The sequence below is a fragment of the Serpula lacrymans genome, assembly GCF_000218685.1.
Source record: "Serpula lacrymans var. lacrymans S7.9 unplaced genomic scaffold SERLAscaffold_11, whole genome shotgun sequence".
Classification (NCBI taxonomy): domain Eukaryota; kingdom Fungi; phylum Basidiomycota; class Agaricomycetes; order Boletales; family Serpulaceae; genus Serpula; species Serpula lacrymans.
In genome coordinates, this window is record NW_006763300.1 from 1,495,626 (window position 1) to 1,521,794 (window position 26,169).

Below are 26,169 nucleotides of genomic sequence, written 5' to 3' on the forward strand. Positions count from 1 at the left end.
CAGTATGGACCCCGGGAAAACCTTCAATATGACGACTTAGAGGATATAGATGATGGAAGTGCAGCTCTGCTAGGCACAGCGGGTAGAACAAGAGGCACTGAACGGTATAGAGATCGTCCGAACGGTATTTGGCCTCAAGTCAAGGATATTGTCATCGAAGTAAGTGTCTCTTGAATATACGGTTACTGCCTGTAAATCTTGTTAATAGAGTGCACCAACACTCATGCTCACTACTGTCGGCTTATTGTTCACCGGCGAACTGCTCGATCATGTTTCTGTGAGTGGCCTACATGGATGTCTGTATTCGTCCATTTTTAACTGTGAACTAATTTTAGCGTTGGAGAGCAATGCAGACCATTGACGAACTGATTATAATTATTCCCGTGGTTCTTAATCTCAAGGGAAACCTGGAAATGAATCTTTCTGCGAGGCTTGGAACAGCAGCCAACATCGGTGAACTCGATGATCCCATTACAAGGCGAAAAATTATACTTGGGAATTTATCTTTACTCCAAGTGCAAGCTACTGTGGTGTCTTTTGTGGCCGCCTGTGTTTCCGTTATTGTCGGCTCTATAGTTCAATTAACAGCATCATCTGCCATCGCCTCTACGCCAGACTTCGACAGCGGTAACACAAACAGCACTGTTTTCCACTATGCTAGACTACCTCATCGTCCCATGCCACCACATGATTCAAAGTTAAAATCCGGATTAACGGAGTCAGTGCTAGTTTATTTCATTGCTGCATAATACCTGATAGGACATGTTAAATAGGTTTACCATGGTAGCGTCGAGCGCCATGTTATCTACCTGTATATCGAGCGTAATCCTTGGGTCTTTCATGTGTACCCTCATTGTCTTGTGCCGACGGTTTGGTCGCGACCCAGGTAAACAACTTATTGACGTTCAATATCACTAAATCCTATACTCCAAATGATCAGATAACATTGCACCACCAATAGCTGCATGTCTGGGCGACCTGGTAACGCTGTGTCTCATTGGAGCTGTCTCATCTGTCCTCATCACCTTCCTCAACACTTTGTATCCTCTAATCCTTGGTATTTTACTAATATTGTCAGCAATCATTTGCTTTATCTTTGTCCGTCAAAATACCTTCGTCAGGCGTCTTGTCACTCAGGGATGGTCCCCACTATTTGGCGCTATGCTCATCAGCAGTGGGACAGGAATGGTGCTAGACATTTTTGCCTCCCGATATGAAGGATTCCCACTACTTGCCATCGTGATTAGCGGTTAGGTCAACTGCTACTCGTTTAGTTCTGGTATTAACGAAAAATGGCATAGGTTTACCCGGGAGTGTTGGCTCTATCCTGGTCTCCCGTCTATCAACGGCACTACACGCTGCGGCTTCCACACGTGTTTCGTCATCGCGACATAGCAAGGAGCCTTCTCCTAGGCTTGTGATGCTCACCTTGCTACTCGTAACATTACCCATAGAGGTCGCATTCTTAAGCACGCTTCGAGCCCTTGGTTGGCTTCGTCTACCGATAATCTTTGCGCTCTTTTCTGTCGTATTTTTCTGTTGCGCGGTGAGTAACACAAAATTATATTGAACTTATACTGAACCAGTTGCAGGTGTGCACATCTCTATACCTGGCCCAGTTTTTAACCAACTTCTTGTGGTCAAGAAAACGCGATCCAGACATGTATGCATTACCAATTCATTCAGCCCTGATGGATTTAGTTGGCCAGTTACTCCTTGTACTCTGCTTTGAGATAGTAACAGCATTAGGTGTCTATTAATTGCTTCATCAGACTGAGCATATCACTACGCGGATAGCATTTAAGTTAGATAACGTATCTCATAATTATCAGATATTATTTGTACGTTCTATAAGACGTCAGTGTTCCTGATCGTTACTCCAGCTGCTTCCCTCTTGGATCGGTAATGTGTTAAAGTCATTGAAAATCATCCCAGCTTTGTAGTTCTTGGGATGGAATAGATACCTGAACATGTCTATATCATGCGCTTTTTCAATCCTCTTCCTGTCCAGCACGCCCTGAGGACGATTGATTCCCTTTCAATTGACGTAAATCGGATAGCGTGTTTTAGCTGGACCAGCCCGATCAAAGTTAAGGAGCATAAAGTTGGTCGATGTCTTGTCATGTTGATCTTGCACAAAGAGATTGACATCACGAAGGTCACCATGAACGTAACCCGCAACATGTAGCTTTTCAATCAGGCCGAAGTCGGCTTACTCCAACGATCCAAGGTCCACAGCAGTCTTACGGTAATCGTTAAAGCCTCGGTAGGAGGCTATGCGCCGCGCAATGGATTGAGTAATGTCAAGGACTTCCATAACTACCATGTACTAGTCACCAGCTGATTTCTCGAAGGCGATAAGTGCGGGAGTGTGCCCTTTGCTGGCAGTTTGCTTCGTAGTTTTGATAAATCATCCATGAACTGCGCAGAATATGCTCCAGAAGCGTAACGGGAATAGGGCTGGCAGCTTCGGAAGGATGATTGCAAAGGTATTCGGTTTTGCACTGTTTAGCCGGGAATACAGATGGCTTTCCGCCAGACGAAGGGGCTTCAGGTACATGTTTTGAAATATACTCAGTTCGTTGGTAGATAGGCGAGACATTCGGCGCAGCTACAGAATCCGAATCCAGATGATGATATGAGCATTATAAAGGGAAGAGTCAACGACAGACAACTCACCGGTGGCTAAAATTTGAACAACGATGTGCAGATGGCTCTCCACAGACGGCTCTAAGAAAATTTCGGGTATCATATCAAGAGCTTTCAATGAGTCCTTTTCGTCCATAAGACTGAATTTTGCTTTAAATCGCTGTCGCGGGGATCCAGGGAGACTTTCCAAATGATCAGATCAATGGCATCTACATCATGCAATCTGTGCTCTCGTATCCTTGATCTCTCGTTTGGGGGAGGCGACATTATCCATGCTTTGAATGGAGACTGAAAATATTTTATCGCCGCCCTCGCCCAAGAGATGGCGGTTGAGATTCCATGTGTGATATATCCTAGTTGTAGGACGTAGCAGTTATCATGCTTGTATAGTCTTCACCACGGGCATGGCTGTTCAAAGTTCTCCTTCCACGCCCGGGCCCATGGGTGGTGTCACTAAGTTTCTTATTTTCGGTGATGCTGTTGTGTCTTGAACGGTTGTTCTTTCCACCAGTCACACCGCACTTTCGAATCAAATTTCACCTTGGGTTTGTTTGTCGAAACACTAGGTAACGCCTAATAAGTAATGCCTGAGTAGCCCACCACATCACACATTCTAGCACTTAAGCTTACTCACAAAGATCACATATATGAGCTAGTATCAGCAACGGTTGACGTATCAAACGACAAAAAACCTTTGGATGTCAAACTACGGACTGCCGGGTAGGAGAAGAACTTGAGCAACATATCAATGACTTAGAACTATCAGTCACATTGGAAAACTGTAGAAAATAAAAAGTGCAACAAACAGGGAAAATGCCAGTATAAATACCATCGTTTTATCTTCAAACCAGCGCTCGAGTCCATCTCCATCTCCAGCGGCGAGATGTAACACAATTAATACCTTAAGGGGTGTGAAGATTTGAATCGTTCATCTGTTCATCATCGAGGTCACTAACCAGAATTTCACTAAAGACGCATCACGAAACTGTTTTCGCCTTTTTCGTCCTTTTGGGTGTTTCACTTTCCACTTTACGCTTCTTGCTTTTTGAGGTTTTGAGGTTTCCATCGGAAGGTATAGCCCCCTTTTCAAGCGACTCCTCCTGCCCCGTGCTTCTCCCGTCACTGACTCCAACTTGAATGTCAGCTTTCCGGGAGCCATATGGCATGAAGCAATGTTTCAAAACATCCTTGGGATAAGAATGTCGTGGAGGGTTCTGTGATATGGTTGCCGAATGTGGCCCGGTCTGAGTTTGGGCGACAGATGATTCGTGAGCGGAAACAACTATATGACGGGCTATGGGTTTGGGAGCTGCAGAGAGAAAGGTTTGAGTTGAAGTTGAGCGTGCCTAGATGAAACGAGACAAGAATAAAATACCTGCATAAAGTTTCCCTCTTTTTTTACTGCGAGGTACTAGACATGATATATCCCGTAGCTCTTCACCACCGATTAAGTCATTCTCGCCTTCCCCTATAGAATATAGGTCATGTACTGCATTTTTTGAGGTTATGTTGCCTATTTTCGAACATTTTGATGAGGATGGTAGGTCGACTTTAAGACCGTTGAGGTATTTCGATTTCACCTACAAAGACACAAGAATAAGAATAAGAATAAGATACGATTCCACTCCAGTACAACTAATACTTACCGTATCAGGTACGCGTATTAGCCACAGCTCAAGGTTATCATCCTTGTTCAGAGCATCCCAATCAAGATCGTCGTCGTCGCCATTGTTCAGTAGTATTGATCCTTCTGGGGGTTTATACGCCCAATTCGGGTTGGTACCTTCATTTTTACCCTGCACGGCTGTACCAGGTGCAGATATTTGCTGCGATGACTTTTTCTTCTTTAGTTTGTCCTTAACATTCGTCTTTTTCTGCACGGGCTGAGGAGAGTCAAGCTCAGGGATGGGTGAAGACATGAGTTGAGGTTACTAGCCTCCTACCCAATCGTTCAGTGTTTCTCACCTTTGTTTGGCGACAGCCTTGGAACCAAATAACCTTCATTACTGCACTCCGCGACTTATCTTAGCCGAATTCACTTCCCACTGTAACATCCACTAACCAGGCTCTCAGAGTGATACACAGGGCTGTCTATTGTTAAGGGATCTACCATACCAATCGTAAATTATCGGATTACCAGCGCCGCGTAAAGGGGATTTTTTTTTAAATAGCGGGACACTGATATCAAGTCCACCGTTCGGCCCAGATAACCAACTTAACTCAGAAATGACTCTGGTTCTTTTGACTATTGCTGGTACAGATTCAAGTGGGGGTGCTGGTATCCAAGTATGATTGGTTATACCATTTCGTTGTCAAATCTACACTGATAGATAATCAAAGGCGGATCTGAAGACATTTACTGCACATAGATGTTATGGAGCAAGTGTTATAACCGCTATGACGGCTCAGAACACCACTGGGGTTCAAGCAGTTCATCCATCTCCACCGGAATTCGTAGCAGAGCAAGTATGCACCTTACCTCGCATTTTTCTCTTACAAAATCTTACATCGAACTGTTCAGATTCGCTCTGTTTTGAGCGATATTAATGTAGATGCTATCAAAACAGGAATGCTCTATGATACCGATAACGTGCTTTCTGTGGCAAAAACTCTCAAGCAGCACTATCAATCCCAGACCATGATCCCTCTCGTCTGCGACCCTGTTTGCGTTTCTACGTCTGGACATGTTTTACTCCATCCAGATGCCATTGAGAGCATGATAATAGAAATATTCCCATTGTCACAACTTATTACGCCGAACATTCCAGAAGCAAAACTTCTCCTTTCCAGGAGCGGGTTACCGGATGATATAACAAGTTTGGAAGAAATGCTCACGGCTGCACAAAATCTTCTCTCCTTAGGATCTCGAGCTGTCCTTCTGAAAGGTGGTCATATCCCATTAACGTATCAAGATTTATGTCGAGTAACTGCCGCTAATCCGCGTATTATTTGGGCACCTGATGATATTTATGATCAAAACATGGAGATTCTGCAAAATGGAAGGATACCTGCCGTGGACCTTGTTATTGATGTACTCTGTCAGTGCAGTGGGGAGATAAACTTGTTCCCCCGACCTCGCTTACAATCCACGAATACCCATGGGACTGGTTGCACTCTTAGTGCTGCCTTGACGTGCCAACTTGGAATGGGTGTCGACTGTATGCCGATTCTTAACTTTCTTGTTGATATCACTGACGGTGCATTCAGTGGCTGAAGCTACGAAAAAAGCCACAGCTTACACGCATTTGGCTATCGAAACAGCGCCTTCGATTGGACATGGTTCTGGCCCTTTGAATCATTTACACTCCATATTAATACGAAGAATCCCTTTGTGTGTTATGCATCTGCTCGTAATTTACTATATTGACCCTTCCGAACTTATATATAGACGATCGCAAACCAATCCTTACCCACTGACGAGATCGCTCATCCAAGGTACCGCAAGCATTTGGAAAGGATATGTACAACACGATTTTGTCAAGCTTCTCGGGAAAGGAATATTGGAAAGAGGATCCTTCTTGCATTTCATAAAGTTTGTTGTTTTTACTCGGATTCTCGTTTTTCACACTAACCGCACACTAGACAAGACTATCATTATTTGAAATACTATGCTCGTGCATATGCGTGAGTGTTTTCCTTGTGGGCTGATTTATGCAGTACTGACTAGAGTATCTATTATAAAGCTTATTAGCAACCAAATCGCATGCATACGATCCTATTAGCGCTGCGATGGAGACGGTAGTCACTGTTGTTCGCGAGAGTTCAATGCATGTGGAATTCTGTGCTCAATGGGGTATTAGTCAAAGCGTACTAGAAAACACTCCCGAATCTCCAGCCACCACAGCGTATGGTGCCTTCCTCATTGACACTGGCTTACAAGGTATGTTGGTGTCTTTTCAGTGTTAGCTTATATTTTTGACACGCACACAGGGGACAGTATGAAACTGACCATGGCATTGATGGCCTGTCTCCTAGGCTATGGAGAGGTGGGACTGTGGTTGAAAAAAGAAGCTTGCAAACCAAATTCTTGGGTAGTATGGGATGGAAACCCCTATTTAAAGTGGATCGAAGACTATTCTGGGCAAGACTACCAGAGTGCAGTGAGGAAAGGACTTGGTGGGCACCCATTTTTGAGGCAACATAATCTGGCTAATGTTGACTTGCGACTGCCAGAAACAATCGAGACTAAAGCTGCTGCTGACCCACCATCTGAAGGCAGACTTGAAGAGTGGCGTCAAGTTTGGGAGAAATGTACCAGACTGGAGAAAGGCTTCTGGGACATGGCTATGAATTTATCTTGATGGAAATTTGTGGGTGCTATTGAAAAAGATAGTAATCATGTCAAAATTTCGTCTATCATCACGATATATACTGCGCATGTACGCTAGTATCTTGAATTAAAATATTTTGCAACGATATATCTATATGATAAGTATATGTACGAGGCTTGAAGACACGTACTACAAATAAGTCATCAGCATGATTCAAGATAAGGTGGTAAGACACCAGGATATAATCAAAGTTTGGGAAAGGTCAGTCTGTGCTCACTTGCACGAGCCGTTCCTCTTCTATGGCGATTTCGACTTTGGGGCCAGGATGTATTGGTTCATCAACAGTCATGCGCGCCGACGTCTTGCGCTTCTTTGCCGTAGCAGTCCCTTGCGCACTGGGGCATAATCCCAACGAACTCAACCGGCACGATCCACATAGCGGCCCCACAGGAAGACATACCATCTACTTCAATACTAAATAAATCGGAAACACCAACACTATGAAGACTGACCTGGCCAAAGCCGACGAGCATGTGATTAATTTCTGGATGCAACTCAGTGGGAAGCCATGATTGTAAATTAAGCCTACGAGGGTCAAATCCTCTGAAAATGGTGCTTTATAATACAAGTCCATACCTTGTTTCTTCCGGGTTCTTTGTCGGTCGCTGATGCCAACCCAATCTGTTCGTTATTCTGTGTACATGAACATCAACACCTATCCCAACATTCCTACAAATGCAATGAGTGAGCGATGTCTAGCTTGTTGATGATGGTAAAACCGCGTACAATTTCCATGCTACTTGCAAAGCCAAGAAAGCCATTTTTGGCCCTACGCCAGGTAAAGAGCACAATTCGTCTACAGTTTTAGGTACATCGGAATCAAATTCGTCACGTAGACGTAGCGCAGTTTGTTTGATATACCTATGTAAACCAAGTCTCAGCTGGAGCATACAGGTTGCGACAACATTTGAATGAGTATCATACTGAGTTTTTCGCCTCCAAAAGCCAACTTTTGCGATGGCTTCAGAAACGGTGCTTTCATCTACCGATATTATTGCGTCGACAGTCAGGCTTCCACCAACAGCTTCGCGGAGCTTAGCGACAGCAGCATCGGTCACTTCGTCCTTTGTTTGGGAAGACAGCATGAGGGAAACCAGGGTTGAAAATCGTTGACTCTGCACAAACAGTGAAATTGGTGTAGCTGGTCACATTAACGAGTTCAATTAACTGACCTTTGGATCGCTCTCCTTCAGTTGCGCTTGATCACAGCCCATAGTGTCGACAGGTGCTACAATATGAGACCGCATTTCTTTGATTGTGTCGTAGGTTTCTCGCCATCTGGGTGGCGCTGGATGGGGAACCTTCAGTGATTGTTGGATTGGCTTTGGTTTTCGGGGAGATTTGGGCCTGGACACCGTAGATGGACCTGGCGCTTCGGATACCACCATGGGGTCTTCTTTCTTGTAAAGGGTATCTTCAGCCTTAACAGCGGATTCTGTCTCACTAAGAGGTTTTCGTAGCCGTTTGGAACGTCGCGTAGAGGCTACGGGTATGACAAAGTCTGACTCTGGAGTGCTGTCTTCTACCTTGAAAAGGGTCACCGACGCATGATAAGGACTTGTATGAGTTGCCAAGCGAGTGGAACGAGATAATGAGCTCCCTTTGATTGGAGCCATTCGAAATAAAAGCAGGTTGGTAAAATTGATAAACTTGAATGTAATCAAGTTTCAACTTGGTCGTCGTGGTCAGGCTCAAGCAGTATCAAGTCTGGCTATCGGCTTCCGGGCCGGGGCTCTATACCACTAGCTCACAAGTTTGGCTGCTGAGTGAAAACTGTGAAATATAATCAAGATACGCATGATATCAGTAAAGGGCACTCTAGCCCTGTTGGGGGTGTATGTTACAAGATCTTTTGCTATTGCATTGCCTCCAATCAAGTCGCGGTTTTATGATAAACAGACCACCAAGTACAAAGATAAAAGTCATCACTGGCATGATCACCCGAGCGCTGACACTATTCCCCCAAACATACTAGTACATCATGGATCCGGAAGAATTTAAACATCGGGCATTAGCTGCGGTGATTTTAGAGCTGCTGGTCCCCACTTTCGCCTGGCATCGTATATATCTGCTAGAGAACAATAAATTTCTTACAATTTAATGTGGCATTTACATTTATGGAGACGGACCTGATTCGGAACGTTGACTGTTACTCGAAGGAACTGATGCGCCATATATGGTGGACAGCGCGATTGTCTGCGGGTCTTCTTCCTGACCGTGTTCTCGAGAGACCGATGTCCAAAGAGTGGCAAATACCACACTGATGATGGTGACGTAGTTGTCGACGTACAATACCATACTTGTTGCATCATACGAAGTTGTGTGGAAAGCGATAGCAAGAATGATGATGTCCAAAAGCACTGGAAATACAAAGTTGGAAAGCGCAATGAGAAATAAGGCGCGCATCTGGGATACCATTCTTCCTAGAGCGCTGGTTAAGTGATTCGTGAAGTCGTGTAACACCTGGTAATATACTCACGAGGTCGGATAACACCTTCTGATGTGATGCTTTTTCTTCGTAGGCGTTGAATAAACACGATGGAAACGTATCTGGATGGTATGCGATGGTAAGATACGTTATAGGGAGTGCACAGATCCCTTACCCGTTATCAATACATTCCAATATCCAGACTGCTCTGGGTTCCCATATGCCCCAGAGTGCTTCACCATCCGCTATTGAAGAGACGCTTCCCTGGACCGCTGCATCAAATTTTACCAGAAAAGTGATCAGGAATGCAAGTCGGAGCACTTTGCATAAGACAGTAGGGGCTAGAATAGCTGCAAACTTGAGCCGTGGTGTGGTTGTGTACGGATAGACAGCGATGATACGCAAAACCAAAGCAAACTCTGCTATGAAAGGAACTAGAGTGGACAAAGCGGGTAGTGCAGTGACCAGCCCAGGCAGCGGTGGGATATTGGGTGATAACATGTTATGTACCTGGAAAACCCAAGTTTAATCCCGCTATTTAAGTGGCAATGTTATGCACAGACGTACCACTCCATAAATATTGACGCCCCCTTCTGCGAGGCCGAGAAGGATTGATGCGATGTTTACCCAAAAAACTGGACGTCGGCGAGAACTAGCGTTGGAAAAGACAAAGAGCGCGATAAGGATAGGAATTAGACACGAGGAGAGAACTGTGCCGATGAGCAACAAGCTGAAGGCGGTTTTTAATGCAGCCACCTCGTTAATGGGCGCAGCCATAGCAGGTGAGGAACTTGACGACATTTTAGGAGCTTTGGGTTGCCGTGACTATCGTAAGTAAAGGTGTCCGCTCGAGGTGCGTCGTTTATAACTGTATTCTGAGAATAGGCGAATCATGCTAGGACACTAAAATGATACCATCATCGTGTGACTGATTGGTCTGTCAAGTTGCAGCATGAGATTAGGACCCGAGTAACATGAGCCCATGCCGTGCTGTCTTTTCGGTGACAGCACAAGACCGAGTTATAGCTGGGTAATATCCGTCGTAGTAGAATTAGGTCCTTCAAGTGCGGCGGTGTCTGGTTTATCAATGATTAGTGATCGCAGCCATACCCCTGCGCGTGAACAAGTGGGTGGAAGTCCATAATCATGATGGAAGTGATCTAAACGATACTCGTTGTGATATGGATAGACATGCCAGCGTTCACATGTCACATACCACTGCATCAGAACACAACCACCGGCACAAATGACAAAGGTGTCGGAGTGCATACGTCCATAGAGCAAACCAGTTTTGGTAGCCGTTCTGTCACGTCTGCGGCTCGAGCCTATGGATAATAAATTTCAAGTCCGCGACTGCCATGGCACCTCGGACATACCTTCTATGACAGTGGTTGGGCCATTGTTCTGTTGATTTTTCCAACGTTTACCATCAGTCCAGTATAATCAAGCCTGCTAATTCCGGACGCACTGTCAACGACCCTATAGCTACTGAAGGACACCAATTGTCCAGTGCCAGCTATGTATGAGGTAGTTTCCATCGACATGATGCAGTGCAGTGGCTCGAAAAACTTTGAAATATGCAAAGCATAAACTAACCATTGTCAGTAACAGTGCGCGAATCCACTGTGACTCTTCTTGATAGTATATCGCCTATGTAAAGCGTATCACCTATCCAAGCTCATCAGAATCAAAAGATTGTGAACGTGAGTAACACACACCTGTGCCTTACTTCCTCGAGCTGCTCATCATACTCCCATCATGGATATCTTTACAGGAAGGACAGGAGTCATAAAAATACATCACCATGAACCCAGTCACTGTGGTTGTGTCGCCGCCCGTAGATATTTAATTTACTATAATAGCCGGCTTTACGTACAACTTGAATAGCCATTGGCTAACCGGCACCTATTGAGCGCAGTTCTCAGGCCAGTCCTTCCTTTCATTCTTTCAAGTCTTTTCAATGTCGACTGACTCGTATCTCGTTATCGGAGGATGTGGTCTCCTTGGTCGTCATATCGTAGACCAACTCTTACAGCGCGGCGAAGCTTCAGTGGCCGTGTTTGACATTTCTCTTTCGCCTCTTGACCCAAGAGTAAAGGTTTTTGCAGGTGACATTACCGATGCTGCATCTTTAGGCGATGCCATACAAAATGTGAGTTCCTTAGGAAATCATTTGCATTGTACATGCTGAAGCGCAGTTTTCTGTCCAAGTGCCGCCCATCTTGTATCATTCATACTGCATCCTCGCTCCCAGGCAAACCTCGAGAACTCCAGGAAAAAATCAACATTCGTGGGACTGACACCGTCATCAAGCAAGCCATCGCCTTCGGGGTTCAGAAACTGGTTTACACAAGCTCTGCCAGCGTCGTATTCAATGGAGAAGATCAGGTTAATGTCAACGAAACCGCGCCGTATCCTGTCCATCACATGGATGACTATAACGATACAAAAGCATCAGCAGAGAGGCTCGTCCTGGATGCAAATGGCCGAAATAGCCTCAACACTGTTTCACTCAGGCCAGCTGGTCTTTTTGGGTACTTCGAATCCTGGAAATGCAATTTTTCTCTTGCTAATGTCTTCTCAGGCCTGGTGACCGAGTTACGTTACCTTCCATGATGAATGTCATGCTGACAGGTCGCAGCCACATCCAAATTGGCGACAACAAAAACCTCTTCGACTGGACTTACATCGGAAATGCTGCCCAAGCCCATCTCCTTGCTGCCGATCGTCTCTCACCTTCCCACCCCAAACACTCGCAGGTCGCTGGACAAGCATTTTTCATCACCAACGGCGACCCTCGTTGTTGGTGGGACTTCCCTCGCGCATTATGGAAAGAGGCAGGCTATCACTCTGAAAAAAGTACCCTAGTAATTCCTCGGGGAATTGCATATATACTGGCCTCCGTCATTGAGTTTTTCAGTCGACTGCTTGGCAAGGAACCCAGTTTAACGAGGATGAGAGTGACATACATATGTTCCACTCGCTGCTGCGATATAACAAAAGCTAGGACTGCACTGGATTATGAGCCTCTTTTTTCACTGGATGAAGGAATAAAATCCAGCGTTGAGGTATGTCTTTTTGAGCGTACCACTTAAACTGTGCTCTTACCGTTCTCTTAGTGGTGGAAGTCTAATCAGATTGAAAAAGCGCAAAATCGTCAAACTAACTGAGTCCTTGCTTCATTAACTCTGAAATTTTTAGTAACTTTCTTTTTACATCTATAACGGACATATTTGATATCGGGACCTTGATTGGGACCTTCCCTAGTTTGGGTACGTGTAGCATACCCTCCGCCGTAGCACATCAGAACCTGGCAGTCGGGGAGTATTAGTAACATGAGTCGTATATATTGACGCGATCGAAGCACGAGTTCGAAGTATATATCCACAAATTTAGAAATGGCCAGTATTACAGTTATGTGGCCTTTTGAATGTATGGAAACCATGGATTTGCGTCAGGATTCCATACCAAGGTTTTGAAATCGAAAGTACTGATCTCTTCCAGGGTGGAGGGTAGAGTAACAAGCCCTTCGCATACATGAATGAGGTCTCGGATAAACTGCACAAGAGCTGTAGTGAGATAACCCATTTGAATTATCTGATCAACCCAACTCACCTGAAGCCGATCGCCACTCCATTTACCAGCCCAGCCTGTAGGAGAGCTTAATAGGCTGGAGAGAATATGGATTGCCAGTTCAAAGCAGGCGGCTGGAGAATCCATTCCGTCCTAGAGGAAATGGTCATCATGATGGGTATAAATATAGTGAAGCACTATTCATTACTTTTTGGACATCAGTGCAGTAATGCATGAATTCGGGGAATTGCGGGTGTCCAACAACAGGGACATCAACGTCATCATATTCTGATATGAAGGCCCATTTATAGCGACGGAGGAAATTCAAACGCATACGCTCCCACGAGATAGTCATTTTTTGACTCGTAACCTTGGAATCTTTAACAACATAGGACTGGCTAGATTTTGAGAGAAGCTCACCAAAAACATAGCGGTTGACATTAACTGTAAAGCGCTGAGAAAAGCAGAATTGAACTTCAGTTCATGATGAGTCCTGGATGCTTTGACATTAATATGAAAGGATGAGAGGTCAAGTCAGTAGTAATATATCACAGAAGTGCTTACTACTTGAAATGCCTGGCTCCAGCTCATCCAGAGTATTAAGGTGTAGTTCGATGATATGTGCAGCATGCCAATATGCAAATGCTTTCTCCTCGGAGGTATATAACGACATCTGAAAGCCAGAAAATACAATTTCACGGATGACTGTGAGCCTGTATAGTAGCGCAACATTTTGTGCACGAGACACCATATCTAACCCGAGCTTGGCATTCCTGCCATCAGCTGGAAATGGACATTTAGCAGCTAAGACACTCACCACAGGTGCCAGTTCAGATGATATATAACTTGACTCGGCATATAGTTCGTGCCAGTCTATAAGTGATTTTATAAGATAGCGGCGACGTCTAGGTGGGTTGAACCACATTGCTTTCACATGGCCGGTGACAAGCTAAAGGCACTGTTTGATCAAGCATCCATGTGAATAACACAACATGCCTGCCTTGGTGACATTTCGTTCTATGTTTGACAGTGGCGGAGGGTCAGAACCCGTCCAACGCTGCTTGACAGCGCGAGCGTAAGAATCATATGTAAGGTCTAATGTTTCCACAAAAAACCGATTAACAATATGGTTCAGTGGGTACTTGTTCATTACAAGAACGCCATCAAAGAATGCCGACTAAGGATATCGTCAAGCAAAATAAAAGTGCAGCTGAAGCAGAGGACTCACCTGGATGGCTGAGCGTAAGAGAGGGAGGCTTCGGTATAGTGGTGGACACCATCCACGAAGAAGCCCAACAATCTAATGTAATGTCAGAAATAAATTTCAGCGGATGACTTAGGCTAACCTCCCATGTACCAACGCTTGCGGTATTAGAAAGTATGCTAATTTCAGCCATACCACTGAGGCTTGCCTGGAGGTTGGCCCAAGCTTGATTCTCTGGGGGAAGCTGAAGAATCTGAAGGGGTATATAAAAGTTTAATCGGCGAGCTACATTAGGATCCAGAGCCCGGTGTGCTACTGATCCCGCTTCTGGTCTTGGTTTCGGGGAATTGTCGATAGCTTGTATCTGATTGCGAATGTCGGCAACAAGCAAGGGGAGCTTAGCATATTCATGGGAAAGATTCGAGTCCATCAATTGCAAAAGTGCCTACATAGAGCAAAGGTAAGAAACTATCGGACGAATGATATTGATATTGAAAATATACCATTCTCAGATGGATCCTAACAAGAAGTGGTTTCACCCAAGACGACTTTGCTGCGAGTAACCAAAATATGAAGCCCCACCCGTAATGTAAAAACAGCTAGACATACCTTTGGGAGATGTTTGGAGCCACCTGGAGGCCTCCTCTAGCTTTTGAAATACGTGATTTACAGGAACTCCCTCCAATAAGGAAACGTCACACTTCTCGCTCTGCCAATCCTCTGCCTGTAATGTTCCGTGCAGCATAAGTGTATATCCAGATGAGGTATGCAAAAATAGGCTACTGACATCATGCACTCTTTCTTTTGAGAGTTCTCTCCAGGCAAGATCACAGCATTTCAATAGTCCAAAAATGAAGGATCGGAGGACGACAGTGATGAGTTCTAGTGGTTGAGAAGGTTTACCGTCCCATGCAAAATCCCTCGCCAGAAAGTCAGGGTCTATATCTCTCAAGTGGTGCACAAAAAGTACGGTGAACACAGTTTGCGAAAGTGTATAGCCGGCATGCCATTCCATCTGAGTTGCGCAGCATACACGTGAATACAAATCAAGGAGATGTAAGTTTCCCTCATTCACCTCGCACACAAAGGACCTGTCCATTAACCAACAAATCTCCTCTGGCAACATGGGGGATAAAGGATTGAACGGCGGGTTTATGTTGATCTCGGATACCATGCCACTATCGAAGCGTGGTTCACCTATCTTTGATCGGCGTGTAAATAGCAGCAAGTGGGTAATAATACAAGTAAGCACACCTCAAAGGCACCCATGGCGTCTTGCAGAGAAAACCCGTCGGCCAAGATTAGATCTCCAGGTTTCATATCTTTAGAATAGAATATGCGAATTATGTTTGGATTTATTTGAATTCATAAATGGGAGGTCTCACCTCCTGCGGCCTTTGCAAGCAAGGCAGTAACATCATGAAAGTTGCTCCCTCCAGGTAAATCAATAGGATCGATATCCATGGGCTCTGGATCCATGGTACCCCAGCAATGATGGACAAGAAGGCACGAAAAAAAGCGTATCAGACAGTCAAGGCAATATGATACAGTATATACAGAGATCAAGACCAAGACTGTAGTGACCGTTGCATATCGAAAAAGTAACAGAGCAAAGCAGCTCGGAGATATGCCTGTAGTGAAAAACGGAGTTTCAAACGATTGTTGTATCTGGATCCCTTGTAAATTCTGGGATGCTTTCCTTACGACGGCAAGTGCATCGTACAGCGCCTCGATGGCTGCCATCTTGCCAAAACCAAGGTCCTATTCGCAGCAACATTGCGCATACACGTGCTGTTAATACTACCATCGAAGTAACCAAGTCCCGGAATGGCGACAGCAGTCCTCGTGTCGTTTTCTCTGGTATTCAGCCTACAGGCATTCCTCATGTGACATCTTGTTCTTTCGTCGCATTTCCTTTGGGTTAACCTAGTTTTAAACCAGCTAGGAAACTATCTTGGTGCTCTATCTAACTGGGTCAAACTACAAAAAAACGCAGGTCCAGAAGATGAACTGATATTCTCAATCGTGGGCTGGCATGCTTTGACTCTCCCTCAAGATCCCGTGGCCTTACGCGCTGCGAGAAGTGATATGCTATCTGTCTTACTAGCTATTGGCATCGATCCCAACCGTTCTATTGTTTTTCATCAAGACCAGGTGGGTGCTAAAGCAGCATTTATCTGTACTGCTCAGTTTACCATGATGCAGAACCTCCATCACACGGAGTTATGTTGGATTTTGAACTGTGTAACACCCCTTGGAAAGCTGCGCAGAATGACTACATGGAAGGTTCGTGGTTTTCTAGCCCCTTGTTTGGCCTTTCCGTGAAGTACCATAGGCACGATTAGCAGCATCCAGAAATGCCAATGACGAGTCTGAAGTCGACGAATCTCTCTTGAACGCTGGACTGTTCACTTATCCCGTCCTCCAAGCCGCCGATATTCTTGCATATAGGTGCGGTCCAATTACGGCTGGTTCACCAAGGGATTTGACGTGGATTTTTTTGTAGAGCAACGCATGTTCCAGTAGGCGAGGACCAGCGACAACATTTGGAGCTTTCACGAGATATAGCAGACATATTTAACCGCACTTTCAATCAGGGACCACCTCTCTTTCCATTACCGGAGTGTGTCATTAGTGAGTAGATTTCTGAACCTAAAGAACCATTTTGTTCAGCGTTTTTCATAGCCCCTTCAAAACGTGTCCTATCTCTCAAAGATCCAACGTCGAAGATGTCCAAATCTTCTCCAGACATTCAATCACGCATCCTCCTCACAGATACCGGTGCTCAGATCAGAGCTAAGATTCGTGGTGCCGTTACAGACTCGATCCAAGGGGTCACCTATGACCCTGTCAACCGACCAGGGACTTCGAATCTCCTGACCATCTTGGCTGCTTGTACGGACAGGGAGGTACTCGACGTCGCGAAAACATACCAACACAAAGGCCATGGCCAGTTAAAAACCGATGTCGCGGATGCAGTTGAAGAGCTATTCAAACATCCTAGATCAGAGTTCGAGAAAATCCGCGGCGAAGCCTCTTATCTGCTCAAGATAGCCAAAGATGGAGCTGAAAGGGCCATGACAAGATCAGAACGTACCCTACTAGAGGTCAGGAGTCGCATCGGTTTATCTTGATCAAAGCCATCGACGTATAGCTGGTGTCTACAATATATATTCAATCAAATATTACATATATTCCATATACATACTCTGTTGCATAGACATGGTTTACAGCCCGAACTTGGAGGCAAGAATGAGTACTCCAACTTGAAACCGTGTCATTTCTAGTTGACACTTGTTTATCAAAGGCTTCGTTCCTGACTGCAATATGACATCTGCGCATATGGATGTTGCTATTGCTTCTTCCAGCTCAACTAGCAATGTTCGTGCCCTATCTAAAGTCCAAGAACGAAAAGCTACTGAGTATGTTGAAGATCAATTCATGGAAATCAACAGTGCCTTCAAAAAGCGGTCAGTTGGATGTTTGCTGATATATATACTGGTAACAAGCCTCCATATGTATAACATTTATTTAGTACAGAGCCGTCTATGTCAAAATTGCCGACTTTACCAGCGTACATCGCCGCTATGCAACAACTCCTCGCGTTCATTCTACAGATCCCACCAGTAGATCCATCAACCTCCCTACGCATAACCTTCCTCCTTCGTCTCACAGGCGACGTTATGAATTCAGTCCCAGGTTACCCCGCAGAGATCAAGTCACTACCCCAGCTACTGGAGTTTCTTGATGATCTTGACCATGCATGGCACGCTGTGCTCAGAGCCCAAGTTTGGGATCCTACTGCAGGAGAGGGAGTAGACCTAGTCATCCCAGTCGAGAACATTGATATCCACCAGTCGAAAACCATCCGGTCGTCTCCAATGAGTCAAACAGAACGGACGAGGCTCCGCAGCTTACTAGTCATGGGTACAGCTGAGATGGAGGAATGGTTAACAGGGCTAGATGTGCAAGGTGAAAATTATCAGTTGGCATTAGAAAGAACAGGACTGCAACAAAATTTCGATGATCTCTTTTCATTGACTCTCGCGGAAATGGGAAGTTTAGGAGGCGCGGTCAATGATCCAGCAGGAATGGAAGACACCTGTTGACGATGTGGATTTCAAGCTAAAGGTGTGTCTGTTATACTTGTTGAAGCTTTTGGGCGATGTATGCGGTTTGGTTATTATTAGCGGCAGTAATGGGAAGGTCGATACAAAGTAGCACGAGAAAGAAAAACTGTATGATGAGATATGAAAATCCTCTATCGCTTTCTGGTTGCCCTGCGACTGTCAGCTGCACGCGCGAATGTCAGCCAACCGTAAGTCAGAGAATATACAGACACGCACCCTTATCCTTCGCCTTTTTGGGAGCACCTTTGCCTCTCTTCTTCTTATCCTCAACATCCTGCAATCTCTGTACCTCAGCTTTGTTGACCATCTCCAGCTCAGGGTATGCCCTTATTGCTTTAGCAATATTTATTTCCTGAGGGTAGTATTTGACCATAGATGGACCACGAAGGCGGGCCCGGAGATATTTGGCACCAGTCCGTAGAGACTGTGGATTATAGAATGTCTCGAATATTGAGCAGCGGGTGCTGACTATACGCGCTATTCGTGCAGGTGGTATTGATGCCATGGTGTATTTTTTGTGCACGTACTGGGCGAAGGCTCGAAAGGGACGCCAATTAAAACCTAAAGCCAATAGCCTCTGTTTCTAACACGAGCAAACAACCGCTTCTGTGGTCCTCGCAAAATTTCCCAACTACTCTTCTTCGTACTGACTTTCACTAACATATGGAACAAGAGTGACAACCATCTCCTTTCAACTTAATATTATCAGGGCACGACTATGCATCCATGTCGTCGACTTCTTCTATCTGGGTGCCATGGCGAGACTTGGCTGGAAAATAGCCAGAGCTATTTCTGCCGTTTCCGTTCAACTCCTACTTCGCATAGTTCGAAACCACCACCTCAAGAATCCCCAGGCCGTCAATTTCCGCGGTTCCAGAGAAACTCTGCCGATGAAAGCGAATATGGTTCTCAAGTGAGCCCCATCCAGGAACCCCATCGTCCTATGCGTCACAAATCACCGTCATCCTCAGGCGGGTCCTTTCCGCGCTACGAGGGTCGACCTCGCAACGAATTCTGGCGTGACTCCTCACGAGATTATGTAGAGCGACCATATCGTGCCAAGCGTTCTCAATCACCGTCCTGGTCATCCTCTTTTTCACGTTCCCGCGATGAAGGTGATAATGACTATCCGGAGGACCACGCGGAGCAGCCATACCGTTCTATGCGTCCTCAGACATCATCCAGGTCATCTTACGGCAACTCTTACTCACGCAGTGAACCGCGCCCACGTATTGAGGGAGGGCGTGATTATTCAGGGCGCCACACGGAGCATACTTCCCGCCCGACACATCGCATCGCATCATCGCAGTCAGCCTCTGGTAGCTCTTTTCGACTTAACGAGTGGCATTCTTCAAACGGAGGTGGACAAGATTTTCAAAGAGGCCCAATCGGAAAACCGCCGCAGAAACATAAAGAGAGTTCTCGCGTTAACGAAGTTCCGGACACCCTTTCTATAATCAGAGACACAGTAGCAGAATGGTCAAGCTTGCCTTACGTGCGACGACGTCTAGAGAGATTTGGCATACCGAGGTGTGACATAAACCCACTCCTTATGATGTTCGTGAATGAGTTCCGCCGAGGTTTGCTGTCTACCCAGGCTCAGAGAGAGAAATACGAGATGGAAAGGTTCACTATCATTCATTCTGAGGGAGGCATGGGACGTCGTATTGATGAAGTAATGAGCCAGCTATTTTACACGTGGGCGTCTGACCCAGACAACGAAGCTTTACTCTCCGATATCGTCCCTCGAACAACGCTTAAACAAATCAAGAATCTCTATGATTCCGCCGACCTATCGTATCCCGCAGATGTCTATCCAAAGGCACGCTCCATGCGGCGCAAGGTCATAATGCACGTAGGCCCTACCAATAGTGGAAAGACTCATATGGCATTACGTGCACTTGCTGCTGCTAGAGTGGGCGTTTATGCAGGCCCTCTACGGCTTCTTGCGCACGAAATTTGGGAGAGACTTAATAAAGGACAGATCGTTCCACTGGGTGTAGATCCCGACGATGAAGCACAACCAGACACCACGCTCATTGCAGATGTGGTTAATACTGAAGGATCTCGGCCAACAGTCAGAAAAGAGGGGAGTTCTAAATATGCCAGAGAATGCAACTTACGTACTGGAGAAGAAGCCAGATATGTTTCAGACTCTGCAGGGTTGCTGAGCTGTACCGTGGAGATGATCACGGAGTCTGCAGAGCTAGATGTCGCCGTGGTGGATGAAATCCAGATGATTGCCGACACTGACCGTGGAGCAGCTTGGACTCATGCTGTCTTGGGTTTGCCGGCTAGGGAACTCCATCTCTGTGGGGAGGAGACTGCAGTTCCCATCATTGAGGAACTCTTAAAAGACACTGGCGATGAACTTATCGTCAAACGGTACGAAAGACTTACACCACTGGTTGTCCAAGAGGAGTCTTTGGAAGGAGATCTCAACCGAGTACAGAAGGGTGATTGTGTCGTGACTTTTTCTCGATCGAACATCTTCGCACTCAAACAGAAGGTTGAGCGGGCTACTGGACTACGATGTGCCGTTGCATATGGTCGTCTACCCCCCGAGATCCGTAGCGAGCAAGCTGCACTGTTCAACGATCCGAATAGTGGTTACGATGTAATGATTGGTAGCGATGCCATCGGAATGGGTCTTAATTTGTGCGTTGCTGTATTTCATTGTCAGCTTATTAAATGCTAAAGCTCAGCTCATTCAGGAAAATCAAGCGTATAGTGTTTGAAGCTTTACGCAAGTTTGACGGTGACCGCGAGAGGATGTTATCCACGTCTCAGATCAAGCAGATAGCAGGTAGAGCTGGACGTTATGGTTTACACGGCGAACCAGGTGGTTTCGTCACGACACTAAATGCTGATGACTTGCCTGCACTACGATCTGCTCTTTCGATGCCTGCGGATCCTCTTACTATGGCACGACTTGTCATCAAAAGTTCGTGGTTGGACTCGGTATCGCAGGTATTACCCCCAGACGCTTCATTATTGACGATTTTCGAGGTCCCTGGCTATGTATCCAAAGTCCGTCAGCCTTTTCAGGCCACGACCCAACACAGGTTAGACGAGATGGCGAAATTCGTCGACACATTCGCCAACGACCTCACTTTTGAAGACAAATTGCTCTATATGTCTGCACCTATTTCATGGTCGGACCCTGCATTTTTGGAGGTGCTTAAACGGTTCGTTCGCATGTATCAGAGCCAAATACGTGTCGATATCTACACTGCATTGCGATCGGCACCATTCCTACCCATGTTGACTGAGATAGAGGAGTTAATGTCGACTGGACAGTTACGGTTTTCGCCGTCACCCAAGACTCTCCCCACTCTGGAGACACTGCATAAAGTGTTGGTGCTCTACATGTGGCTAGGTAACCGTAACGGGATGGCATACTACCAAAGGGATGAAGTTTATGACCTCAAGGTACGCACGGAACATGCGCTGGAGTGGTGCCTGGAGAAACTATCGAAACTTCGATACAAGAGAGAATCAGGATTTGCGAAGACCGAAGTGGAAAACAAAATTGATTATCGAAATGGGCCAAAATCTTCTGTTGAAAGTGATGCTAAGCGGATGAGAGCGATGCTGTTAGCTGAAGCTTTGGTGGAAAAATCTGGGGCGATAAGCCAATAGACAAGATATCTTATTTTTGCTCCCCCTCTCAGTTGATTAGTTTTAGAGTTCAGGTAAAATAATTGGTGCTTAGACGTAGCATAATCGAATCAATGTATGGGCTTGATAACACCTCAGCATATGGACATAACTCTCAGACTGGCGTTTGGACTGTTGAGTACATTAATTGCAATGAGTTGCACAAATGATCACATGCGATCGATAAGGAGTCTATTCTAGAACTTGTGGGATTCGTCTTTTATTGGAGCCTTTCACGTTGTGTCACCATATTAGACACGCTAATAATTTCCGACATAGGAGAATGCGAACATTTCAGGCTCAAGAAAAAAATATTATCGTGAACCCTCATCAGTTTCCACAGACTAATGAGGCTTTGATATTGAGAGCATGTGTACAACGCATACCTACACCGAAAGCGGGCCACTCTCCATGCCGTTGAACAGAAATTGTTTGTTATTATCGCTATGTGCCGTGATCAGAGAGGCTGTGGGGCGGTCAAAAGGGGAAAAGATTGAATGATCACAGTAATGCGTGCTCGAAATTTGCAACGGCGGTTGCTGGTTTGTTGGGATGGGGTTGTCGAGAAGTAACATGAATCAGGCTAGCAAGGAACCCTGTACGTGAATCACGATGCGAGCACGAGATTCTGCGTTGCGTTCACTCACTTATCTCGAAAGGACTTGATAGTCCTCACTTTCTGTCAGAATTTCTTTTTAAAAATGAGCACCGGCTTTTGGAGTAAAAAAGAAGCCTTTTGGGTTCTCGGCGGAGTATTCTTCGAAAAGGAAGGGGAGTCTTGCTCTTGCCATGACAGAGGTAAATATCCGGGATCTGCAGCGGGAATACAACAGATGTTTAGATTTATACAACGAAAGCTGTGAGTGAGCCACTCGGGCTATCATAACCGTGGGTTCGAGGGTGGGCTCACGACGCAGGCATGCCAGGACTTCCAGAAGCTAATTAACACACCTTAGAGGCACGCTGAACTTGAAACCATTGCAATCGTCGTAACACCCTGAAGCCACGGTTTCTAAATGGCTGCCTCGTTGACTTGGACCACCTAATCGATAACCCTGTAACTGGTGCCGCCAGTATATATCAAATCGAATACATGTTCGTTCTCACGAAACAGGGCGTGCGCACTGCAATAACTTGAAGCCGTTCTTCTGAGGCATGGGCGAGGAAGTACAAGCAAAATAAAAGACAGGCGATACAATGGTTTGTGGATGAAGAATTGTCTTTATGTACGTGAGTAGGTGCGTGTACATGCAGCCAGACAGCACGGTCTTCCAAAGGGCCGCAAATTCCAATGGTCCGTAAAAGCCTTAAAGCCTTGACGCCCGCAGGAAACTACCTGTAATGAAAACCCGATTTAGCATACTCCCTGATAAAAACGTATTAGCCTGGCCTCACCGTACCATCATTGATACATTGATGCACCGTCCTTCCAACGGAATGTTGGTCGAAGTAGTAGGCAAACCGCGCAAGACAGCGGAGAATGATTGATGTGGCGGAAGTGGGAACATTAAGGAGGAAGCTTAAGGGGATTTGCGACCCGTTTTTTCATAGGCAGGTGGTCCTATTGTTGCTTCTATCTTATATAAAGGTTATAAAGGATAGACCGCAGTGCACATCTTGTTACTTCAAGTCGACAATGAGTGCGTTTACAAAATACGCACTGATTGGTGTAGCCATCGCCACCGTAACGCTCACACTAGCGCTACGATGGACAAGTAGGCGCCAAGAAGCTATCCGAAGAATCACTTCTCATGATGAAATAGCCGCTCTCCTTGATCCCCCCAAAACCACCTTGAAACAGCTGCTCCGCTCTCGAGCGCTTCCAAACGAGCGCCTCATACGCGCGCTAGGCATGACGAACACCTTTGTTAGCGACGACCTGTTTGTTCATTCTGCCTTCGTTAGAGCGGCAAAAATGCTGATAGCAAGAGCAAATCCTAGAGATAGGAAAGGATGGGACGGGTGGGTAGGCGAGGTTTCAAAGTGCATTGATCACTACCTCCCGCTCGATTCCATCCAATTCGCCACATATATGCAATCCGTTACTTTTAGTATCGTCCTAACCGGTTTTCTCGACGCAGATCTAGCTGCCCTAGATCCTCGCGATGTTGCTTCCGTCACGAAAGCAATAAACGAACGCTGGATGCAAGCTAAGACATCGCAGCAGCTTCATCCTCATCTCCTTTCGGAGATTAATGATCACATATTTCGATGGGTCCCCAACAGGGACCAATATCCCAATCCCCTCGACTTCATCATCCCCGCATTCGAGACCATGTGGCGAGTTGTAGCCATTACCACCGTATATGCCTATCGAGACGAATCAATCCGGCATGCATTTTTAGATTTCGGAGATAATTCAACGCTTCCCCAGTTTCAAGCGTTCAAGAAGGCAGGGCCCAGTGTAGAGGCAGTCGTACTAGAAGTACTGCGCCTCTACCCGCCTACTCGGCGCATTTCACGAGTGAATCCCAGCCCACCGTCCAAATTCCCTTTCGCTGCCTCCACAACAGAATCAGATAGCATCGAGGTAGCTGAAATTGAAACATACCATAAATCTCAGGAGTGGGGAGAAAATCCCACTGAATTCGATCCTATGCGCTACCATCCCAGTAAGGGGGCTTCCGATTTGTTTGCGTTTGGATATGGAAGGTTGAAATGCGTAGCTTCGAGTTGGGCGCCCATCGCCGCAGCGACAATCGTTGCACGCATTCTGGAAAGAGTGGACGAACGTGAGTTTGAAATAAAAGAAGGTGAAGCCATGGGCAGGAGGGACGGATGGGGAGGATGGTCAATAAAAAGAAAATATTGAAGGACGAGTACATGTACGATTACATTACCCATCCACATAGCTATGCTATCTCCACAAATAAGTTACCCACAGTCGAATTCATTTTTCGTAGCGCGTTTTCAGGATACAGTATACGTACTTCCATAGTAGCATTCAGTTCGCGGACAGCATTATTGACTCGTCGAAAAGCGATTACTTGCACTTGCAAAAACGTCGTTCTAATAACTGTATAAGTATGCATAAAGCTGAGTAAAAAACATGCCAGTCCAGAAATAGCACTGCTTATATATCAAGATTATCGTAATAGTGAATTCAGTATTCAGACGAGCCATTTTGAGACGTACAGTTTTATCATCAAACAGATAGCGAGGTGGTGTTCGAAACTATCAACAAAACTTCGTGACCATCAAGGAGATCAGCAAGGCACCATTCAGATCTTGTTGTATACTTTTGAGAATTTCCAGAGGTTCAGTATGGTCGATGTAAAAGCTTGTGAATACAGAAAACACCCCTCCTACTTCGCGATAACTTCCAAATAGGCTGCCTCGAAGTTCATCTGACTTGAGATAATGGACCGTCGTAGATTTCAAAAATCTCTCAGCATTGTCGGAGATGAATTTCGTGTCAATATTTGATATAGGGACATCTAAGTGGTCAGTTGAATAAGGTACAAAATCATACGGATACAGGCAAGCATACCGACAAGTTTCGCCAAAATATGACAAGTGGCAGGGCCGGACGAAGCCACTCCAAAAGCCGACACTGAACCAAACACGGGGTCGGATTGCAGATGTTGCAAGAGCGTAGTTGCAATGTGACGCCTGCGGTAATCGCGATCTACTACCAGTTGGGTGATCCATCCAATGGAACCTGCTCAGGTATACGATGCAAATATCTGTATACACTTCTTACAGTCAAAAAATAGTGGACAACATGCCTCCCCTATAATCCCATGTAGCGGCGAAAGCTTGGCCAACAAGATTTTCGCCAACGAAACAACTTGTCAAAAAGCCGTGCTCCGGATCACTGAGACACTGGCTTTTGAGCTTTGAGGCGTTCATTTTAACACGAGTGTCTCAGCAAAGCGATGATAAGTCGACGCAAAAGAGAAAGCCGAAATATTTACATGGTTTCACCCCTAGCAACCAGACGGTCCCCTGACTCCATAGTTGTTACTGAAAAGGCGTGCACACCGCGAAAGTTAATCATCCATTACATTAACTCCTGGGGTGACAGAGAACGTGAGATCAGGGAAAGAGACGGCCATTGATAGAGAACTTTATAAGTGAGCTTTTACTAAATCTGGTGAGAGCGTTCTTACTTATTGCAAGGACTCGGTTTCAATTTCTCAGTCATAAAACGGAAAGCAACCGGTGACTCAATAGATGACCGGACAAAGGTCT

The 26,169-nt window shown here is 45.7% G+C and overlaps 15 protein-coding genes across 15 annotated transcripts; 8 read left to right on the forward strand and 7 right to left on the reverse strand.

The window, feature by feature from the left end:
- Positions 1-40: 40 nt before the first annotated feature.
- SERLADRAFT_474997 (uncharacterized protein) lies at positions 41-2,213 on the forward strand (the record flags this gene model as incomplete). The annotated part of the gene is made up of 8 exons (XM_007321662.1): positions 41-159; positions 209-277; positions 336-718; positions 774-886; positions 941-1,249; positions 1,302-1,546; positions 1,593-1,893; positions 1,965-2,213. The coding sequence occupies 6 exons, from the start codon at positions 224-226 to the stop codon at positions 1,758-1,760; spliced, it is 1,272 nt and encodes a 423-aa protein (XP_007321724.1).
- A 120-nt stretch (positions 2,214-2,333) lies between these two features.
- Positions 2,334-2,785, reverse strand: SERLADRAFT_372580 (uncharacterized protein; the record flags this gene model as incomplete). Its single annotated transcript, XM_007321663.1, has 2 exons — positions 2,334-2,611; positions 2,680-2,785. 2 exons carry the CDS (start codon positions 2,783-2,785, stop codon positions 2,334-2,336), a joined length of 384 nt encoding a protein of 127 aa, XP_007321725.1.
- An 841-nt stretch (positions 2,786-3,626) lies between these two features.
- Positions 3,627-4,568, reverse strand: SERLADRAFT_441157 (uncharacterized protein; the record flags this gene model as incomplete). The annotated part of the gene is made up of 4 exons (XM_007321664.1): positions 3,627-3,958; positions 4,025-4,117; positions 4,175-4,229; positions 4,296-4,568. The coding sequence occupies 4 exons, from the start codon at positions 4,566-4,568 to the stop codon at positions 3,627-3,629; spliced, it is 753 nt and encodes a 250-aa protein (XP_007321726.1).
- Positions 4,569-4,875: 307 nt separating this feature from the next.
- SERLADRAFT_451941 (uncharacterized protein) lies at positions 4,876-7,045 on the forward strand (the record flags this gene model as incomplete). The annotated part of the gene is made up of 9 exons (XM_007321665.1): positions 4,876-4,935; positions 4,990-5,115; positions 5,171-5,807; positions 5,857-5,980; positions 6,038-6,181; positions 6,232-6,273; positions 6,333-6,529; positions 6,580-6,765; positions 6,823-7,045. The coding sequence occupies 9 exons, from the start codon at positions 4,876-4,878 to the stop codon at positions 6,948-6,950; spliced, it is 1,644 nt and encodes a 547-aa protein (XP_007321727.1).
- On the reverse strand, positions 6,973-8,663 carry SERLADRAFT_475004 (uncharacterized protein; the record flags this gene model as incomplete). The annotated part of the gene is made up of 6 exons (XM_007321666.1): positions 6,973-7,383; positions 7,433-7,505; positions 7,557-7,649; positions 7,707-7,841; positions 7,905-8,095; positions 8,153-8,663. The coding sequence occupies 6 exons, from the start codon at positions 8,594-8,596 to the stop codon at positions 7,183-7,185; spliced, it is 1,137 nt and encodes a 378-aa protein (XP_007321728.1).
- Positions 8,664-9,095: 432 nt separating this feature from the next.
- SERLADRAFT_351119 (uncharacterized protein) lies at positions 9,096-10,209 on the reverse strand (the record flags this gene model as incomplete). The annotated part of the gene is made up of 4 exons (XM_007321667.1): positions 9,096-9,411; positions 9,456-9,530; positions 9,584-9,918; positions 9,976-10,209. The coding sequence occupies 4 exons, from the start codon at positions 10,207-10,209 to the stop codon at positions 9,096-9,098; spliced, it is 960 nt and encodes a 319-aa protein (XP_007321729.1).
- A 1,159-nt stretch (positions 10,210-11,368) lies between these two features.
- Positions 11,369-12,839, forward strand: SERLADRAFT_363075 (uncharacterized protein; the record flags this gene model as incomplete). The annotated part of the gene is made up of 4 exons (XM_007321668.1): positions 11,369-11,560; positions 11,620-11,942; positions 11,993-12,476; positions 12,528-12,839. 4 exons carry the CDS (start codon positions 11,369-11,371, stop codon positions 12,576-12,578), a joined length of 1,050 nt encoding a protein of 349 aa, XP_007321730.1.
- SERLADRAFT_441162 (uncharacterized protein) lies at positions 12,823-15,664 on the reverse strand (the record flags this gene model as incomplete). The annotated part of the gene is made up of 14 exons (XM_007321669.1): positions 12,823-12,966; positions 13,024-13,134; positions 13,190-13,351; positions 13,402-13,481; positions 13,546-13,930; positions 13,991-14,158; positions 14,210-14,281; positions 14,328-14,630; positions 14,689-14,738; positions 14,795-14,909; positions 14,973-15,200; positions 15,261-15,386; positions 15,440-15,507; positions 15,571-15,664. 14 exons carry the CDS (start codon positions 15,662-15,664, stop codon positions 12,823-12,825), a joined length of 2,106 nt encoding a protein of 701 aa, XP_007321731.1.
- A 178-nt stretch (positions 15,665-15,842) lies between these two features.
- Positions 15,843-17,405, forward strand: SERLADRAFT_475014 (uncharacterized protein; the record flags this gene model as incomplete). Its single annotated transcript, XM_007321670.1, has 6 exons — positions 15,843-16,071; positions 16,127-16,339; positions 16,391-16,471; positions 16,521-16,636; positions 16,692-16,819; positions 16,871-17,405. 6 exons carry the CDS (start codon positions 15,877-15,879, stop codon positions 17,317-17,319), a joined length of 1,182 nt encoding a protein of 393 aa, XP_007321732.1.
- A 268-nt stretch (positions 17,406-17,673) lies between these two features.
- SERLADRAFT_475015 (uncharacterized protein) lies at positions 17,674-18,179 on the forward strand (the record flags this gene model as incomplete). Its single annotated transcript, XM_007321671.1, has 1 exon — positions 17,674-18,179. A coding segment is annotated over one exon (444 nt), but the record flags the coding sequence as incomplete, so codon positions are not given.
- A 173-nt stretch (positions 18,180-18,352) lies between these two features.
- SERLADRAFT_475018 (uncharacterized protein) lies at positions 18,353-18,855 on the reverse strand (the record flags this gene model as incomplete). Its single annotated transcript, XM_007321672.1, has 2 exons — positions 18,353-18,478; positions 18,532-18,855. 2 exons carry the CDS (start codon positions 18,818-18,820, stop codon positions 18,447-18,449), a joined length of 321 nt encoding a protein of 106 aa, XP_007321734.1.
- A 103-nt stretch (positions 18,856-18,958) lies between these two features.
- On the forward strand, positions 18,959-19,644 carry SERLADRAFT_475019 (uncharacterized protein; the record flags this gene model as incomplete). The annotated part of the gene is made up of 2 exons (XM_007321673.1): positions 18,959-19,172; positions 19,193-19,644. Coding segments are annotated over 2 exons (552 nt in total), but the record flags the coding sequence as incomplete, so codon positions are not given.
- A 486-nt stretch (positions 19,645-20,130) lies between these two features.
- SERLADRAFT_475024 (uncharacterized protein) lies at positions 20,131-22,091 on the forward strand (the record flags this gene model as incomplete). The annotated part of the gene is made up of 2 exons (XM_007321674.1): positions 20,131-20,973; positions 21,030-22,091. 2 exons carry the CDS (start codon positions 20,147-20,149, stop codon positions 21,955-21,957), a joined length of 1,755 nt encoding a protein of 584 aa, XP_007321736.1.
- Positions 22,092-23,611: 1,520 nt separating this feature from the next.
- On the forward strand, positions 23,612-24,989 carry SERLADRAFT_451953 (uncharacterized protein; the record flags this gene model as incomplete). Its single annotated transcript, XM_007321675.1, has 2 exons — positions 23,612-23,690; positions 23,739-24,989. 2 exons carry the CDS (start codon positions 23,612-23,614, stop codon positions 24,785-24,787), a joined length of 1,128 nt encoding a protein of 375 aa, XP_007321737.1.
- Positions 24,978-25,992, reverse strand: SERLADRAFT_475028 (uncharacterized protein; the record flags this gene model as incomplete). Its single annotated transcript, XM_007321676.1, has 4 exons — positions 24,978-25,044; positions 25,111-25,412; positions 25,466-25,636; positions 25,704-25,992. The coding sequence occupies 3 exons, from the start codon at positions 25,825-25,827 to the stop codon at positions 25,153-25,155; spliced, it is 555 nt and encodes a 184-aa protein (XP_007321738.1).
- Positions 25,993-26,169: the final 177 nt, after the last annotated feature.